The sequence below is a fragment of the Tribolium castaneum genome, chromosome 8, assembly GCF_031307605.1.
Source record: "Tribolium castaneum strain GA2 chromosome 8, icTriCast1.1, whole genome shotgun sequence".
Lineage (NCBI taxonomy): Eukaryota > Metazoa > Arthropoda > Insecta > Coleoptera > Tenebrionidae > Tribolium > Tribolium castaneum.
In genome coordinates, this window is record NC_087401.1 from 11,613,967 (window position 1) to 11,631,816 (window position 17,850).

At 31.9% G+C, this 17,850-nt stretch overlaps 3 protein-coding genes across 4 annotated transcripts in view; all 3 read left to right on the forward strand.

The window, feature by feature from the left end:
- The window catches only part of LOC662340 (TWiK family of potassium channels protein 7), a 146,606-nt gene extending 132,925 nt beyond the window's left edge, over positions 1-13,681 (forward strand). The window contains exon 3 of the mRNA XM_064358330.1: positions 13,152-13,681. Within this exon, the coding sequence (XP_064214400.1) occupies positions 13,152-13,681 (530 nt within the window). The remainder of the gene's footprint in view (positions 1-13,151) is intronic.
- An 812-nt stretch (positions 13,682-14,493) lies between these two features.
- On the forward strand, positions 14,494-15,083 carry Hsc20 (Heat shock protein cognate 20). Its single transcript, XM_008193758.3, has 2 exons — positions 14,494-14,837; positions 14,891-15,083. The coding sequence occupies exons 1-2, from the start codon at positions 14,494-14,496 to the stop codon at positions 15,081-15,083; spliced, it is 537 nt and encodes a 178-aa protein (XP_008191980.2).
- A 240-nt stretch (positions 15,084-15,323) lies between these two features.
- LOC662227 (N-acetylglucosamine-6-sulfatase) lies at positions 15,324-17,735 on the forward strand. Of its 2 annotated transcripts, XM_064358329.1 has the most exons (9): positions 15,324-15,498; positions 15,547-15,778; positions 15,825-15,884; positions 15,931-15,975; positions 16,021-16,137; positions 16,185-16,502; positions 16,553-16,748; positions 16,803-17,113; positions 17,481-17,735. In XM_064358329.1, exons 2-9 carry the CDS (start codon positions 15,677-15,679, stop codon positions 17,733-17,735), a joined length of 1,404 nt encoding a protein of 467 aa, XP_064214399.1. In that variant the 5' UTR covers positions 15,324-15,498; positions 15,547-15,676. The 2 variants fall into 2 exon arrangements, with proteins under 2 accessions (XP_064214399.1, XP_008191994.1); XM_008193772.3 differs by having other exon boundaries at positions 15,931-16,137.
- Positions 17,736-17,850: the final 115 nt, after the last annotated feature.

Sequence of the window (17,850 nt, forward strand, 5' to 3'; positions counted from 1 at the left end):
CATCATCATTACGAAGGAAAAATCAATCAGAGAAACATGTACGAGACTTCAAAGATTATATTATTGACCAAAATTAATTTGAGATGTTACAGACTTGATCAATAAATGCGAAATTTACAAAAATAAAATTATAAATTCATTTTGAATTTAAAAAATACCCACAAGGTTAAAAATTTATCACGTGCCGTGCTTTTCTACTTTAAAGTGACTAAAAATTATCAATAATATTTATAATATTTTAGTTAATATAAGTTTTATATTTCAAAAATAAAAAATAATTTTGTTTTATTCATTATTCTTTTCTGTTTTTCTGTCAAAAAGTTACAGCGTTTTGAAAGACAGTCGCATTTGTAAGATACGAATTTTTTTTTGCTGTCTGATAAAAAACAAGATTTTTTTGCCAGTTTCACTCAACATTTTCGAACACAATTTTGGGTGCTACTAGACAATACACAGACCTATAATCGTTTAAAATTGCGTTTCGAAAAAAAGTCGAATTCGGAAAGTTTGAATTTTTAAATTTAAGTTGAGGTAAAATCAGGTTTTTGTTGTCTAATATCAAATAGGAATTTTTTGGCAAAGTTCTACTCAATATTTTTAAACAAAATTTGGGGGAAACTACTAGATCATAAGTAGGACTCTAATCTTACAAAATCTCAATTTCGAAAAAGCTCGGGTTCGGAAGATATAAATTTTTTTAATAAAGCAAATATATATTAAAAAATTCTAATTCGATTAATAAAGAAAATTTTAAAATGCCATTTTTGTTTATTTTAGGACTTCTTTTTGTCTACCAATTGGGAAAATTTCACTTAAAAAATTGCAGCAGAACATTGTCAAAAACTTGATTGAAAAAGCTAACTATGGTGGTACATTTTGAAAAATGGTGGTAGACCTGATCAAGCTAAGTACACCGAAAAATTTCAGAACAAATTAATTTTTTGATCAATATTTAAACAGCAAAGAGCTAACGATAGATAAAGCTATTTCCAAGACTATCAAAATTTTACATTTTTTAAGATTTTGGAAATTAAAGTATGCATGTGTTATTCCATAGAACTCAGAAAAATGCTCTTCTCAAAAATATTAATTTTCACGCTTGTTGTTATTTAAAAATAAATCAAGTTAGCCTTGTATCCGAAGAACAAATCGTAGGTTTAGAGGTAAAAATCATTAACTAGCTTTTTCAAATTTTTTAAAAATGAACAAAATAGTCATAATTAATTAGTATAAAAAATCCAAAATCATTTAAGAAGTTATTTCGACATAAATATTAAAATAATTTTAAATTTTAATATTAAACTTTATTATTATATTTGTTTTATATTATTTATTTATTTATTTAAAGTCTTTTTTTTGTTTTAATTTTGTTTTAATTTAATTTAATTTTTTAATTAAAATTAATTAAAAATTAATAAAAAAAATAAAAATTAAATTAATTTAATTTAATTTTTGTTTTAATTTGAACATAAGAGTAATAGTATTATGTGTTCAGTAAAATAAAAACCTCACTCTCAGTGTAGATTACAGATAATACTACAAACTAAGAAAACAGGAAAAAAATGTTTTTACCTCGTAAATAAAAGGGTTCAAACTTAAACCTGTACTAGTTGTTCAGCGCATTATTAATGTAAAGAAATAAAAAAATTGATCAAAAGTTGAACAAATCAAATAAAACTAGACTATGAAACTTGTTTTCAAATATTTCAATAAATTAAACATTTGACTTTAAATATAAATTTTAAATCAACATTAATTATTTATTAACCAGCGTCTTTTTTGTTTTAATTTTGTTTTAATTTAATTTAATTTTTTAATTAAAATTAATTAAAAATTAATAAAAAATAAAAATTAAATTAATTTAATTTAATTTTTGTTTTAATTTGAACATAAGAGTAATAGTATTATGTGTTCAGTAAAATAAAAACCTCACTCTCAGTGTAGATTACAGATAATACTACAAACTAAGAAAACAGGAAAAAAATGTTTTTACCTCGTAAATAAAAGAGTTCAAACTTAAACCTGTACTAGTTGTTCAGCGCATTATTAATGTAAAAAAATAAAAAAAATTGATCAAAAGTTGAACAAATCAAATAAAACTAGACTATGAAATTTGTTTTCAAATATTTCAATAAATTAAACATTTGACTTTAAATATAAATTTTAAATCAACATTAATTATTTATTAACCAGCGTCTTTTTTTGTTTTAATTTTGTTTTAATTTAATTTAATTTTTTAATTAAAATTAATTAAAAATTAATAAAAAATAAAAATTAAATTAATTTAATTTAATTTTTGTTTTAATTTGAACATAAGAGTAATAGTATTATGTGTTCAGTAAAATAAAAACCTCACTCTCAGTGTAGATTACAGATAATACTACAAACTAAGAAAACAGGAAAAAAATGTTTTTACCTCGTAAATAAAAGAGTTCAAACTTAAACCTGTACTAGTTGTTCAGCGCATTATTAATGTAAAAAAAATAAAAAAAATTGATCAAAAGTTGAACAAATCAAATAAAACTAGACTATGAAATTTGTTTTCAAATATTTCAATAAATTAAACATTTGACTTTAAATATAAATTTTAAATCAACATTAATTATTTATTAACCAGCGTCTTTTTTTTGTTTTAATTTTGTTTTAATTTAATTTAATTTTTTAATTAAAATTAATTAAAAATTAATAAAAAATAAAAATTAAATTAATTTAATTTAATTTTTGTTTTAATTTGAACATAAGAGTAATAGTATTATGTGTTCAGTAAAATAAAAACCTCACTCTCAATGTAGATTACAGATAATACTACAAACTAAGAAAACAGGAAAAAAATGTTTTTACCTCGTAAATAAAAGAGTTCAAACTTAAACCTGTACTAGTTGTTTAGCGCATTATTAATGTAAAGAAATAAAAAAATTGATCAAAAGTTGAACAAATCAAATAAAACTAGACTATGAAATTTGTTTTCAAATATTTCAATAAATTAAACATTTGACTTTAAATATAAATTTTAAATCAACATTAATTATTTATTAACCAGCGTTCTTTTCAAAATAAACTATAATAATTCCACCAAGAATTGCTTATTGGGGTTTCCACAAGAATTTAAAGACCCTCCAAAATATAAAAAATAATTTTCGACTGTTCAATTAATATGTAATTAAATTTTTTAATGCCACAAAATTAGATCTTATTTAATTCCAAAAAATTAAACGAAGTAATAAAGAAACTGCACCAAAAAAAAAAAAAACGAAAAATCCATCCAACTGTACATTATTCCCTCTGATTTCGATAAATTTCGCCTCTTGTTCCGCATCACCTTAAATGAGAGTGGCACCTTGCTTCGAAACCTGCCATTTGCAAGTTTAAAATTTATAAACACATCTTGAACGAAATGACGTTATCTGCGTCCGTCGCATGCTGTTTGTTCTCCTATACATCTCTCGGCTTTTCCAAAGCTTTACGACCATGTTTACCGGAACGCCATCAAGATGCAAGCAAATATTTCTTGTAAAAGCTTCACACAGTCGTAAAAATAGCAGCGATATTTAATAATAACCCGGCGCCTCCACCAAATTCCACCAAACGAACAAGCGAGAGAGTGAGAGACGCAACAAACGTGATTAGACCGATCTTGCAGTGCGGGTTGCATTGTTTGACACACACACGTCACAGCCCCAATAATACCGCCATAGATCGAATTCGTCGGAATTTACATCTGTTGGCAATGCGCTAGAATGCGGGGGCGGGCGGCTGTCCACCCCTGCGCGCTGTTCACGTGTCATTTACGCAATTTCTGATTGATGATTGAAAACGCTACAGTAGTTAACCGGCGATAAAAAGTCATTGTGTAATTTTTCGCGACACTTGTTCATAAAAACGCGTTTAATTTCAGTTTTACGGCAGGAATTTGTAATAAAATAAATCTGAAAAAATTTTTTGTTTTTCCCGCTAAAACCGCGATCGATGCGAATTCAATATTGTATGCACCTGAATTGAAACTGTAATCATTGTTTAAATATTAGAGAACAATTCCGGTATGAAATTACGCAACTTTGCCAGCATTGGGATTAAGAAGTTTGTTATAATGGACGAAACACGTACATCGTTATTACAAAGTGTTGCCACAGTTTACCTTTGCCTCCTGATATTGTTATGAGGGAAAAAACGGCTAAGCTAATGGCTGGAGCAACAAACGGAAATATCCCTAATTATTCGATTAGCGCAGGTTCAAGCGTCATTAAGGAAATGTGGAGGCGTTCATTGCAGAGGATGATGGCTCTAATTTCACGGACATAAATATTTTGTGTTGAATTCGCTGAATTTAACATTCACTGTGTTTTTTTTTTTTCATTATTTTTCAACTTATCCAAAATTTAGCTCAAAAACGAACGAAATCGAGTAAAACAGGGAAACTAAAGTCAGTTTAATTTAATATTTTTTACAAAATAAAACAATCACGGCCTAAAAAAATTAATAACATTATTTTCAATCTACTCGTAATTCTGTCAGTTTTCATCCAGTTTTAGGTAAATTTTTCAACAAAAAAGTTAGTTTTTACTTTCACAAGCTTTGAAAAAAGCTAATTTTAGTATAATTTTTATTATCAAACTAAGTGCATTTCTGACTGAAAAAGTACCCAAAAAACAGAGATTGTTCCATGGTGGCGAACTCACAGTGACATAAAAGACTCGTGAAATTGACCCACTTAGTTAAGATAATAAAATAGATAAGCTTGCATTTTTTTCTCTAAAATTTACTTAGTTTTTATATTAATATTAATAAATGTTGACAACCAGAATTTACTAAAATATTACTATTATTATTATTATTATTATTATAAATTTGTTCATTATTCTTCATCTTTCGTATCTTATTATAATTTTTTAACGACTAACAGTGGGTTTGAAAAACATTATTTTTTTAATATTTTTTATTTCTTTTAATAGTAAACATAAAGTAAATGTTCAATGCCATATTCAGTCTGATTCAGTTATTTTTAACAATGTTAGTTCGTCACCAGGTTTGGAATAAGCCGTAATTTTGAAGTTAGTAATTTTTCGAGTAAATTCTCTGAGAAAAACAAGGATTTTAACCCTAAGACGGCGATAAATACTCAATAAATAAATAAATAACATTACTTTTGACAAATTGGTTGTTGTAAAAACTTCTTGTACTATAAATGGAAACCGGATCTTAAAAAATATCGGCCTTAACTCGCAATTTTTAAAGATTTTTCTTGAAATAAATATGTTTTTTTTTCGAAATTCCTAAATTTCTAAAAATGTGTTTAAATTTCCTAACTTAAAATAGAATATTTTTTTATTTTTTTATTAGTATTTCATTTAAAACAACAATAGATCAGATTTTTCAATTTACTAATGTTTTAATTTTTCATCTAGAAATTTTTTTGTTTCTAAAACTAGTAATCTTTCTCATAATTTCTTACTGCATCAGTTTTTTGTGGTTTCACAATCTTATAGTTTCAGTTTTCCAATTTCTTAATGTTCTTACTTTGCATTACTATAGTTTTTTTTTATTTCTGAATCTTTCAGACACAAAATTCGACAAAATTTTTTATCTAACTGCTTTTAGTTTTTTCTGCAGCAGGGTTTCAGTTTTTCTCTGAAAAAATCTCACTATTTTTTAGTTTTTTGTGTTTCAGCTTTTTAGTTTCTCAGCGTTAAAGTTACTTACTTAGAATGTTATTCATTAAATTACTAGTTTTTCCACTTTTCAATTAGAAATTGATAAATTGTAGATACAAATTGTAGATAAAAAAAATTATAGATATAAAAATCTACTGAAAATAAAATTTAAATTGAATAAAAAATAGATAATGACAATAATGCAGATAAGCAGATGTGTTTGATTTTAATACTGGTATGTATTTCCATACAGTAAGCTTATTTTATAGTTTGAGAAACTATAAAAAAACTAATTTCACAACAGCAAATTTTAAACAATATTAAGGTTCAACGATTAATTAACTTCATTCCAGCGTTTTTGTGCAATATTTTACCTAGTTTGTTTTTATAACAATTAACAAAAAAAATAATAATTAAAATATATATTAATAATAACTGTTTTTTGACAATCTTTTGTTTTTAACCTCCTAAAAATCCGGTCTCTATAAATGAACATCTGGCTAAAAACTGATTAAAATAATCTAATTTTCATTTACTTTTACCAAAATTTTTCTACAAACAACTTAGTTTTTTTTAATCTCAAAAACGTGTTTAAAAATTTGAAAAAAGCAGAATTCCTACAATTTTCGGTTAAATTTCGTGAAATTTCGGTTTGTTCTTTACGAAATTTTAAGAGATAATTCCTTACCTGTTTCTCACAAAATATAATTAAACACAATCATATTTATTTTCTTGAAAAAAAAATAAGTATGTAACATATTTTTTGACCAAAGTTTATAGATTTTTCTGGCCAATATTTGGAAAAAATTGCACAAAAAGTAGCTAAATCGAGAAAAACAAATCAAATAAAGTTCTGGCATAATCTAGAAAAATAAAATCACCTAAAATCAAAAATAAACCACGATAAAAATCACATCAATTTCAATCAAATTCTCTGAATTTCCATCCAGTATTAGCAAAATTAATCGAAAAAGCTCAAAAAGTGTAAATTTTGACCTAAGATTACGAATTACTCTTAACAGAATTTTGCAAAACCAAAACGAAAATACGCGATTTTGCAAGAAAAGAGTAAAAAAGTACCAAGTATTAAGTCTAGCACTACATAATTCTCGTTGTTTGAAGTATTAAGCACATTTTCGAGCCAAAAACCTAATTATTTTGCAAAATTTAATTTAATTAGGTTTCTAGGAACGAGAATTATGTAGTGCTAGACTAACTTGGCACTTTTTTGCTCCTCTCTTGCAAAATCTCGCGTCATTTTCGTTTTGTGTGACTGTACAGAAAAAAATACTGCACTTACGTGAAAACATTAAATTCAACATTAAATTCGGTTGAGAGTTGATTATAATTCGTTTAGAGGCAACATCGTCTCTCGACGAATAATTTAATATTTAACATCGTCGGGTGAATAGTTCGCAGCGTCTTTATTAAACTGATAAATACAGACTGTAAAACGTTCGATTTTTTGGGCCACAATTTATGCACAAACTAGCATTGTCTCCAGGCCGAGATTTACGTTTCTGGCAAGTTATAATAGCTCGAGCGTAATTAACTAAAACGGCTCTAGCGCCCCCATAAACGACTTTAACACCGGTAATTATTATCGCGCTATATGGTATTATTACTGATTATTATCGTCATCAACTCAAAGTCTAAACGGCGTAACAAGGAAATGAAGGATGCTTCACGAGAAATCTCGAGCACTTGGGGTTAAATCAAATCATCAAGACAAGTTTTTCCTTTTGCTAGGTGTTACAATCCTCCACGTTTGATTCCGGCATTGCACCGGAGTTAACAAACCAATTCAACAAAAGAGACCTTCCTTTGGAATCTAATCTCGAGTCGGGAGTTGCCAGCGCACAACCTCCTCGGATGGCTTTCAGGAGATGCGTACGTGACGTGTCCTCTCCATCGAGCAGATGTCGCAATGATCGATAAAGCACTCCTCACGTTTCGCACTATTTTCACCAAGAATGTGCGGAGAAAAATTGAAATTGCCCCAGCGATATTAACGCGCCCATCTTGATTCGAGAGTTTATTTTTGCGCCACGTCCTTCTTTTTTTAGATAGTGTTTTACAACAAATTATCACACGCTGCGCCAATTTACAAATGTTAGACACCCAAACAAATTTCACCGATTAAGACCTAAAAAAAAATGCTAATTGCTCCTCCAATCAAGCAAGCTTGGAAAAAAACTTATTACTTCGTAAAGAGCACATCAAAATCTCTCAAAAAAACGACCATCTTGTATTTTAATGTAAGCCTATGTAAAATGATCCGAGGAATCGATTGACGTCGAGAAAATCGACAAACTCCCGGTAGTTTTTTTTTATTTTACTTACTTTTTAGTTTGTTAGCAATTTTTCCAAAAATTATTAGTCGAGGGACAATTGTCTTTTTTTAACGAAATAGATAATAAAAAGAGCTTTCCAACGATAATAAACTTAATAAGGTTACATTTAATAACAAGTGTTCAATAATTGTTCTGGTCAGATCGCCTATGTGTGGCAATTGTTACGAAAAAACGTATGTCTCGGTTAACATTACAAAACAATGACAGCTGTCAGTGCTGTCAGTGTCAGGCCAAAAATTCACACGTTCAACTGAACTTGCAAAGTAAATTATCAAACATCTGCATACAATTATCATGATTTTTAATGTGATTTTTATTATAGGGATAATTCTTTATTAAAACATTCTAAAAAAAATTCGATTAAATTTAGTTAAGTGAATATAACTAAACAAAATCATGTATACTTTCTTGAAAAATATAAGTAACACATTTTTTGACCAAATTTTATAATTTTTTTTAGATTACTTTTGAAACATTTCGCACAAAAAGAAGCTAAATCGAGAAAAAGTTTTGGCATAATCTTGCAAAATAAAATCTCGCAAAATAAAGTACGAGTAAAATGACATCAATCTCGATCAAATTCCCTGATTTTCTATCCATTATTAGCAAAATTAACCGAAATTTTGTTTTGACCTCAAAAAGTGTCTATATTTTGACTTATTATTAGTCTTATTACCGACTGTTGCAAACTAAATTTTACAAAATAAGAGTATGTTTTTGGCTGGAAAATGTGCTATAACACTCCAAACAACAAGAATTATGTAGTGCTAGACTTAACTTGGTACTTGTTTGCATCATTTTCGTTTTGTGTGACTGTACAGAAAAAAAGTACTGCACCTACGTGAAAATGCGCCAGGAATCGATTGACGTCGAGAAAATCGACAAACTCCCAGTAGTTTTTATGTTTTTTTTTTATTTTACCTACTTTTGAATTTGTTAGCAATTTTTCCAAAAATCATTAGTCGAGGGACAATTGTCTTTTTTTAACGAAATAGATAATAAAAAGAGCTTTCCAACGATAATAAACTTAATAAGGTTACATTTAATATAATTGTTCTGGTCAGATCGCCTATGTGTGGCAATTGTTACAAAAAAACGTATGTCTCGGTTAACATTACAAAACAATGACAGCTGTCAGTGCTGTCAGTGTCAGGCCAAAAATTCACACGTTCAACTGAGCTTGCAAAGTAAATTCTTGAACACCTGCATACAATTATCATAATTTTTAATGAGATTTTTATCAAAAATTCCTAAATTCAAAAAAATAAGACAACGTTTAAACAGTTGACATATGAACTTAACACGCAACCTACGTTCATGCTAGAAAGAGAAAACCACAGCAAACCACGACCAGAACAATTATTAAACACTTGTTAGTTTCAGAGGGGGTCATTCACGAAACTCGATAACGCTCGGTAGTGTCAGATAACTTACAATCGTCGTTAAAGTAATTCACGAAAAAGTTGCAAATTACTATCCATAGCAACCGTTAGCACTCGTTAAAGTAATTCATCAAAACTTGCAAACACTTGCAAGTGTCAGATAAGCATTTGTATTTTGCGGTACCTTGTTCCCTGCCGCAAAGTAATTGCAAGTTGAATTTTTTATCAACTTTTTACTTGATTCCAAGTAAACGGAACTTGAAAATAAATCTACTACTTTAATTTTTAGTAAAATATTGGTTTTTGCTAAATTTTTAGCTGAAATATTAGGGTGCAATTTTTTTATAATAGCTTTTATTTTAAATTTGGACTGATCGAGAAGATGGGTCGTTTCTTCAATGTTTGATGAAAAATGCTACAAGTGTTTTACGGGGTCGGTCAGTAGTCACAAAAAAAATCGTTAATGCTTTTTGCTCTATTACTTTCTTTAATTAAATGAAAAATAACGTAAAATCAAAATTTTGTTACGAGTATACATATTTTATTCAAAATTTAAATACATTGTATACGGTGGTAGTTTTGATTATTTCTAAAAAAAGTAACTGTCTCCTTCATTATATTTTCATCACAGTCACAACCACCAATATAATAATATAATTTTTTTCTGTAGATGTAACCCTTTTGTCAAACTTCCAAAAGGAGACACCACAAGACCATACGTTATACGTTTCAAGACCTTTGAAATTCGAACGGCCTTTCATGACCTGTGTACGTTCCGTTCCTTAAACTAGATAAAAAAAATAGTTACAAACAGCTTCTTTCTATTTTTCCAGTCAATACCTCGGTCCCAAAGGCTGAAATAATTGGATTCTCTTTGGCCTTTTGAGGTTTTCACCATTACTTTTAACATATTTTGGTAATAAATTTAATTTTCGTTTTGGCAATTTGCTAAGTGACATTTAGATTTGCAATGGATTTGCTATTCAGCTTGCGTTGCTATAAACAACTCGTTAACTATCCGGTAAGGTACCGATAGCTTGCAATTTTTTTGTGAATTAGGTTGCAAATATCTCGATAAGCCTCGGTAACGGAATTGCAAGTTGCAGTTATAGTAGCGATTTGCAGATAAGTTTCGTGAATGACCCCCAGAGTTATTGCGAGATAAATACTCCAGGTATCTACCGGAAATAGCCCAAAATCTCGACAAAAATTACTAATTTTTATTTACTAATTAGGGGTCATTAAATTAAATTACTAATTTTTGTCGAGATTTTGGGCTATTTTTTGAGTTTAATTTTAAATTAGAAAACTCAAACATAAAAAATCAAACCTATTAACTTTTTTGCACTTTTGAGAGATGCAAAAGGTTCTAAAAACAAAGAAAAATGCATAAAACTTTGCTAGAGCGTCAAGTTTTTAAGAATATATGTAAATATTTTTAATTGTTTAAAGCTACACTTGTAAGATATTGTAAAAAAGACTACGCCCGGCTCTAGTAACTAAATGTATGAATGAAATCTCGTTTTATTATTAATTATTTCAACAAAACTTTATTCATAATTTGCATGGATTCTCTCTAAATACAACTTGCGTGTTTTTGAAATTAATTTACTACAACTAGATGTATAGAAGCTAACAAATTTAATACCAAAATAAGATTTGACTGCCAAGTCAAGTATTTCACATCATTTGACCTTCAACTTGATAGAATTGTAAGACATTTATTACATTTTAAATTATTAAAAAAATAGCAAAAGGAGTGGAATACTATGTTGAAGTACATGAATCCAATTGTTCTTGCGAATGGAGCCGTAGATCGATAAAAAACAGCTCCTGTTTTTTGTAAATATACAACAAAATGTTACATGTTACACATTGCTCACTGCTGCTTAAAAAAAAACAGAGAACTCTGTGAGTCAAAAGTAAGTGTTAGTAGACACACAAAGACTGCAAAAATAATATTTACTGATGAATCTTAATTTGAGCGTTGGAGACTCTTAAGATTCTCAAAAACTGATAATAAGAAACTCCTAAGACCGTGAGAGAAACATAGCATATCTTCAAAGGGTTTGAAACAATCTGAGTTCATAGATAAGACAGTAATCAGCATCAAACATAAAATATTTTGCAGAGGTTTATTACTACTCTCTAATAAAGTATTTGTATTTTATAAAAAAATACTTTTGAAATACCAATTTTTGCATTATTGTTATGTTTTAGCCAGCAAGTAGCCCTTATTTAAATATCATTATGTCATTTAGGCACAAAATAAGAAATTATCTTTGAAATCTTTCTTATAGTAATAATTCAAAAAATTAAAAAATAAAATAAAACACCAAAATTCTGCGACAGATTTTAAAAATATACCACCGTACATTCGAGCTGTTATTAAAACCAAAAAAAAATATTAGATACAAATTACTAAAAAGTTTTTCTTTTTTTTGCCCAAACAATTAGTTGTCCAATATTTTTTATTATTTTAATTTTATGTTAAATAAATCTTTTGTTATCATCGTGAAAAACTATTATATAGATTTAATAATAATACTCGCAATTCAAATCTAAGATATCCTAATTTAATGTCCTTACCCTTACCACATTTTCATTCGGCTGTGTTTCAACGTTCATTTACTTACAACTCAGTTTCTTTTAACAATAAATTAAATGCGCCTATCAAATCAAACAGTTTTCGCAAACAATTTTTTTTAAGTAAGCAGACAAACAGCATATAATTATTTTTATTATTTTTTATTTTTAATATTATTTGCTTACCTCCTCTATTCGTTTTCATTTTGTTTTCTTGTTTTGTTTTATTTTGGTTATCATATTTATTCTTCTTACCTATTTAAGTATGATCGTAATGATTTTAATGTTCTTGTTTTTTTTTGTATTGGGGTTGGAGCAGCTTCGGCGTATATTATAAATATTATTATTATTATTATTATTATTAATTATTATTTTTAATAAACATTCACTAGCTTGACATGCATTTTCTTTACAAAAATGTATACGACCGAACATTTAGTTGTTAGGGCTCGTAGTACAGGCTGTTTGTGGATCGCGCTCGCAAATTTTAACCACTAATAAATCTCGCCAAAAAAAAAACGACTTTTCTGTCTCCAATTTTTGCCTAAAACATGTCATTTCTGAGTTAAAATTAAAATTAAGTTGAGGCTGAAAACCCGTCTCCGCCTATGTCTAGATACGATATTTCCATTTGCTCAAACAAAAAAAAACTATGGAACGTAAACAGCGTAAAAACAAAAAAACCTTATTAGTGTCAATGTTAGTAGGTCAGTAGTAATGGGAAAAAAAATTTTGGATACGGAATTTGTTTTGTCTTTTATTTTTCATAACGCATTCTTTAAGTGGTTAAAATTTGTGAGCGCAATCCACAAACACCTTGTATATTACGTAAAATAAACCGTAAAATTGCTGGAACAACCCGTTTTGTTCTAGGACTTTTAGTTTTCGAGTCATGATTTTTTTAGTGAAGGACTAAAAATAGTACCCATGTGAAAAAAATCAAAAGTTCAAATTCAATTTGCAGTAATTGCTCCTCCAGTCAATCGGCTCCGAATCACCTTAATCAAAGCTCAACTTTCGTCAGCATCCTCTCACTGTACATTGCAAAAGCGTAAACCAATTAATAACCAAATCCGACTTTCTATCCCCTAGTGCAGCATTCAATTAAGTTTAATCGAGTTTTTGTCGAATTCCAACTTGATTAATTGTTATAACTGATTGATTTTTGTTTCGTTCCGCAGGCTATGGTTCCGTCTCACCGCGGACATCTTGGGGTAAACTCGTCACCATCTTGTACGCCTTGGTGGGAATCCCCCTCATGTTGCTCTACCTATCAACAACCGGCGACCTCCTGGCCCGCAGTTTCCGGCGCCTTTACGGCAAACTCTGCGGCATGAGCAGCCAGAAGCCCCCATGTCCCTGCACCAACCCCGTGCGGGTCCCCGTCACCCTCTGCCTCGTCATCGTCCTCGCCTACATCTGCTCAGGGGCCGTGCTCTTCCACCGACTGGAAAACTGGTCGCTGCTGGAGGGCTCCTACTTCTGCTTCACCTCCCTGGGGACCATAGGCTTTGGGGACCTCCTCCCGGGGCAAAACGCCGAGGAGGTCTCCCTGTGCGCATGCTCGGCTTACATCCTCACCGGCATGGCCCTGGTGGCCATGTGCTTCAGCCTCGTCCAAGACGAAGTCATCAATCTCCTGCGCTACATTGGGGCCACGTGCACCCGCAACAAGATGCTCAAGGTGCGCGACGAGGAGAGCGCCTCCTGACAGCGGCCCCAGACCGAGGGGGCGGCCCCCATCAAGAAACCCCCCGTCGTCAACAAGATCCCCCCCATGCTCCAGCACAACAGCCTCCCGCGCAAAAGCAACTTCAGCCGGAACACGCCCGCGAGGAGGTCGGCGGGGGCGGAGCCCCTCGTCGAGTATTTCGTGCCGAGGAGCGTCAGCGAGTTCGACCTGTCCATAGCCACCGGGGACACCCCCATCACCGGGAACTTCCTCCCTTTGACGGTGAGGGTCCCCAGGAAAATGGCCAACAAGCAGAAGGAGAAAATGGTGACTTTTGAGGACGAAATGGCCGCGAAACTGAACAAGGATCCCGAACTCCAAGACGTGTTCATGTGACAAAAGGGATAACAATTAGTTAATAAGGAGACTTGTCTCGTCGATGATTTCAATACGGTCAAGCGGGAGTTGAAACAGTTCAAAAACTTCAAGCTGTGCGAAGGGTTGAAGAAGTGCGACGAGGACTGCTCGTGCAACGCCGAAGCCGAGTGCGATATTTGCAAAGTGATAGATTTTACCATGAAAAAAGATAAGTTATAAGGGAATTACTAGCAGTGCCAAACTTGTACATAGTGTAAATAAGCGATTGAACTGATTTTGTAAGTTAAGAACCAAGCAGTATTGTCTCTATAATTGTTGATTTTTTCCAATAAACACCCGACAATTAGCACTTTTTTATTAGCACCCCCTTGACTATGCCATGTTGGTGGACCTGCATTTTTGTATTTCGCGCACAAATTATGCGCATGCGCTGCCTAACCCAACCTCAAAAATTGTCCTAAAACCGTAATAAAATGTCCTTACGCACTTTCCTGTTCCGGCAATTACCCAGAACAATTTACCACACTCAAAAATACAGCCCCCATGTGCCTTTACTACAATCAGACGCACATAACCTCAATCTGTGCCCCCGTCGTTTTAACCACAAGGCAATAAAGTGCTGGCAGTGTGGAATTGAGCGCAAAAACCTTGGTGAACTCTTTTGTGAACAGTGCAATTACATACAGTCACCCCCCGAAAAAGACAATTATTTCAAAATTTTCGAGTTGGAGGAAAAATTTTCCATTGATCCAAAGCAACTCACTTCGAAGTATCGGCAAATGCAGGGTCTTTTACACCCTGATAAGTTTTCAAACAAGTAATGTGTGTCCTTATAAGGGTTTTGAATATTATAATTGTTCAATAATTTAGATCTGACACAGAAAAGGATATTTCAGCCGAATTTTCATCCCTTGTCAATAAGGCCTACAACACGTTACAGACGCCCCTAAAGCGGGCCATACACTTATTGCACCTGAAAGGGGCTGTGATTGACGAAGACCAAAGGGTTGAAGATCCGGAATTTTTGATGGAAATTATGGAATTAAATGAAGAAGTAAGCTAGAAGTATGTTGGTTCAGTAACTTAGAGTTATTTAAGGTCGAAAATGCCGATTCCGACGAGAAATTGAAGAAACTAAAGCTGAAAAATGACTCAGAACTTTCCAAAATCGCAAACGAAATTAACAAGTGTTTCGAGACTGGTGAAATAAACAAAGCAAAAGAAAATATAATCAAAATGAAATACTTTAACAGTGTCAGTGTCCATATAAATAATTTAATACGAGAAAAAGGAATTACGGAATAACGATCGCGTCCTTAATTTAGCATTAAGTTACGTTGGTAGTGCTGTCGAGAAATTTGTCAATAACTTTTTTCCAACGAAAAACGTTGTTTTGTCGATTGTTTGGGGCAAAAAATGGGCAAGCAAAATTCATTCACTGCATTCCTGAAAGGTGTATACCAGGACGATTTCAAATGGTGAGTCTTAAACCACGTTGGACGAAAGTGAGGTTATGTGCGTTGCAGGGCTCTAGTAAAAAGCATCGGTTTGTTCGCTTTAGGAGTAAGAATCGCACAAGAGTTTCACGGAGTGGAGTTGCTGACGCCACAAGCGTAAATTAAGTGCGTGTAATTAGTTGTAAATAAAGAAATAAACATGTGGTGGTTGTTTTGTGTCTTTCTTCTTAACCAGTCCCATGCGCTACCCAATTTCGTGTTTGTGTTAACTGACGATCAGGATTTGACGCTGCGAAGCTTGGTGAGGCTTCGCCTTATCAAAGGGGCTACTTTATCTCTTTTTTTAGGATTTTTTAAATCAGACTGTCAAATTGGTGGCTAATCAAGGGCTCACTTTTACGAATTTTGTAAGTCGAGTTGTTAACACACTTGGGTCATTTTGTGTGGTTTTAGTACGTCAATTCGCCCATTTGTTGCCCCAGTCGTAGCACGATTTTGACAGGGAAGTACCCACACAATATCCAGGTTTTTAATAACTCGCTCACAGGGGGCTGCTCTAGCGTGAGGTGGCAACAACAGTACGAGAAAAACACAATTGCGTCAATTCTCAAGTCGCGAAAAAACTACACAACGTTCTACGCCGGCAAATACCTAAATCAGGTTTAATCACAATGAAAAATTCACTCTTGTTTATTATTTTTTTCAAGTATGGAAAGTCGGGTAAAGGCGTTAAACACGTCCCCCCAGGTTACGACTGGTGGTTGGGGCTTAAAGGCAACTCCAAATACTACAATTACACGCTTTCGATCAACGGCAGTGGTCACTTTTTCGAGAAAGATTACTTAACCGATAAAATCACAAAATATGCTTTAGATTTTTTAAATCAGACAGACGAGGGAAATTTTTTTATGATGTTGGCGCCGCCGGCATGTCACGCACCTTTCACACCGGCCGACCGACATCGCCGGTTATTCCCCGACTTGGAAACTTTGAAAACACCGCCATTTAATGCAACACCGTCTGATGTATATTTCACGGTCTCGAAAAAATTTAAACTAATAATTATATTGTATAGAAACACTGGATTGTGGCTATGCCTCCCATGAGTTTGCCCCAAAACGTCCAAATTTTGGACGAAATTTACAAAAATCGAATTAGGACGCTACAATCTGTTGATGAGATGGTGCAAGCTCTTATCACAAAATTGCAAGAAATTCGGGTTTTGGATAATACGTATTTTATTGTTACGTCCGATAATGGGTTCCATATTGGTGGAAAATTATTGTAATAATTTTTATTTGTTAGTTTGATATAATTTGTTTAAGGTCAATTCACGCAACCGTGGGACAAAAGACAGCCGTATGAAAGTGATATTCGTGTTCCTTTCATGATAAGAGGGCCCAACATTCGCAAAAAAACCGTATCGGAAGTTTCTGTCTCGGCAGTGGACATATTTGCAACTATTTTAGATTTGGCCGAAATCACATCATTTGAATCAGACGGACGTTCATTTAAAGAAATATTATTTAAAAATCAATCATTTGATAATAAATATACTTTCATCGAATATTGGGGCGAGGGCAATGCCAATTCGATCGATAGTACATGTCCTTGGGGCCCCACTAACCAATTATCGGTAATTATTAATAATACAAGGGGTCCAGCCTAACTCTTGTCTTCTGTAGCTCAGTTATTATTAAAGTTGTTGGAGTTTTAATATTTTGTATTTGTTATTTGTACTCTAGGACACATTTCAGGAAAATATTTCTGTTTATATACAGAGTGTCAAAAAAATATGACGTCATAATATGTTTTTTAATGGCATTCTATTATTTTTAGTGCTCATTAGGATACCTTGTTTTCTTCTTACTATTTTTTTTTCTTTGGTTTCACAAATTGTTCATTTATGACTAGTTTTATTATGACACTTTTTTTGGGGCAGGAGATGAGCTGGACCATCCCCTGTAGACTGAAAATAATTATTTAGGGCCACTCTTTTGCAGGAATGTGTACCAGAGGCATGGTGCAAATGCCAGGACTCGCGAAATAACACTTACACATGTGTTTTGGACATTTCAAGTGCGAAAAAAATCAAATTTTGCTTATTTGAATATGGTTTTGTGGAAGCATACGACTTGATCGAGGACCCCCACGAGCTTGTCAATTTAAAACTGGACGAGGATCAAACGACTCATTATCTCAATGTTCTCGAAAAATTCAAATTTTGTAAAAAGGCCCAATGCCAAATAAACATTTAAAAAAAAACTAGTGATTTTTTCCCTAGGGGTTGGTGCCCCAACCTGCTACTGAACGTTAATGAAATTAACGGTTTTTTACGATTGACGGTTTAAGACAAATACGTTTCTGATAATC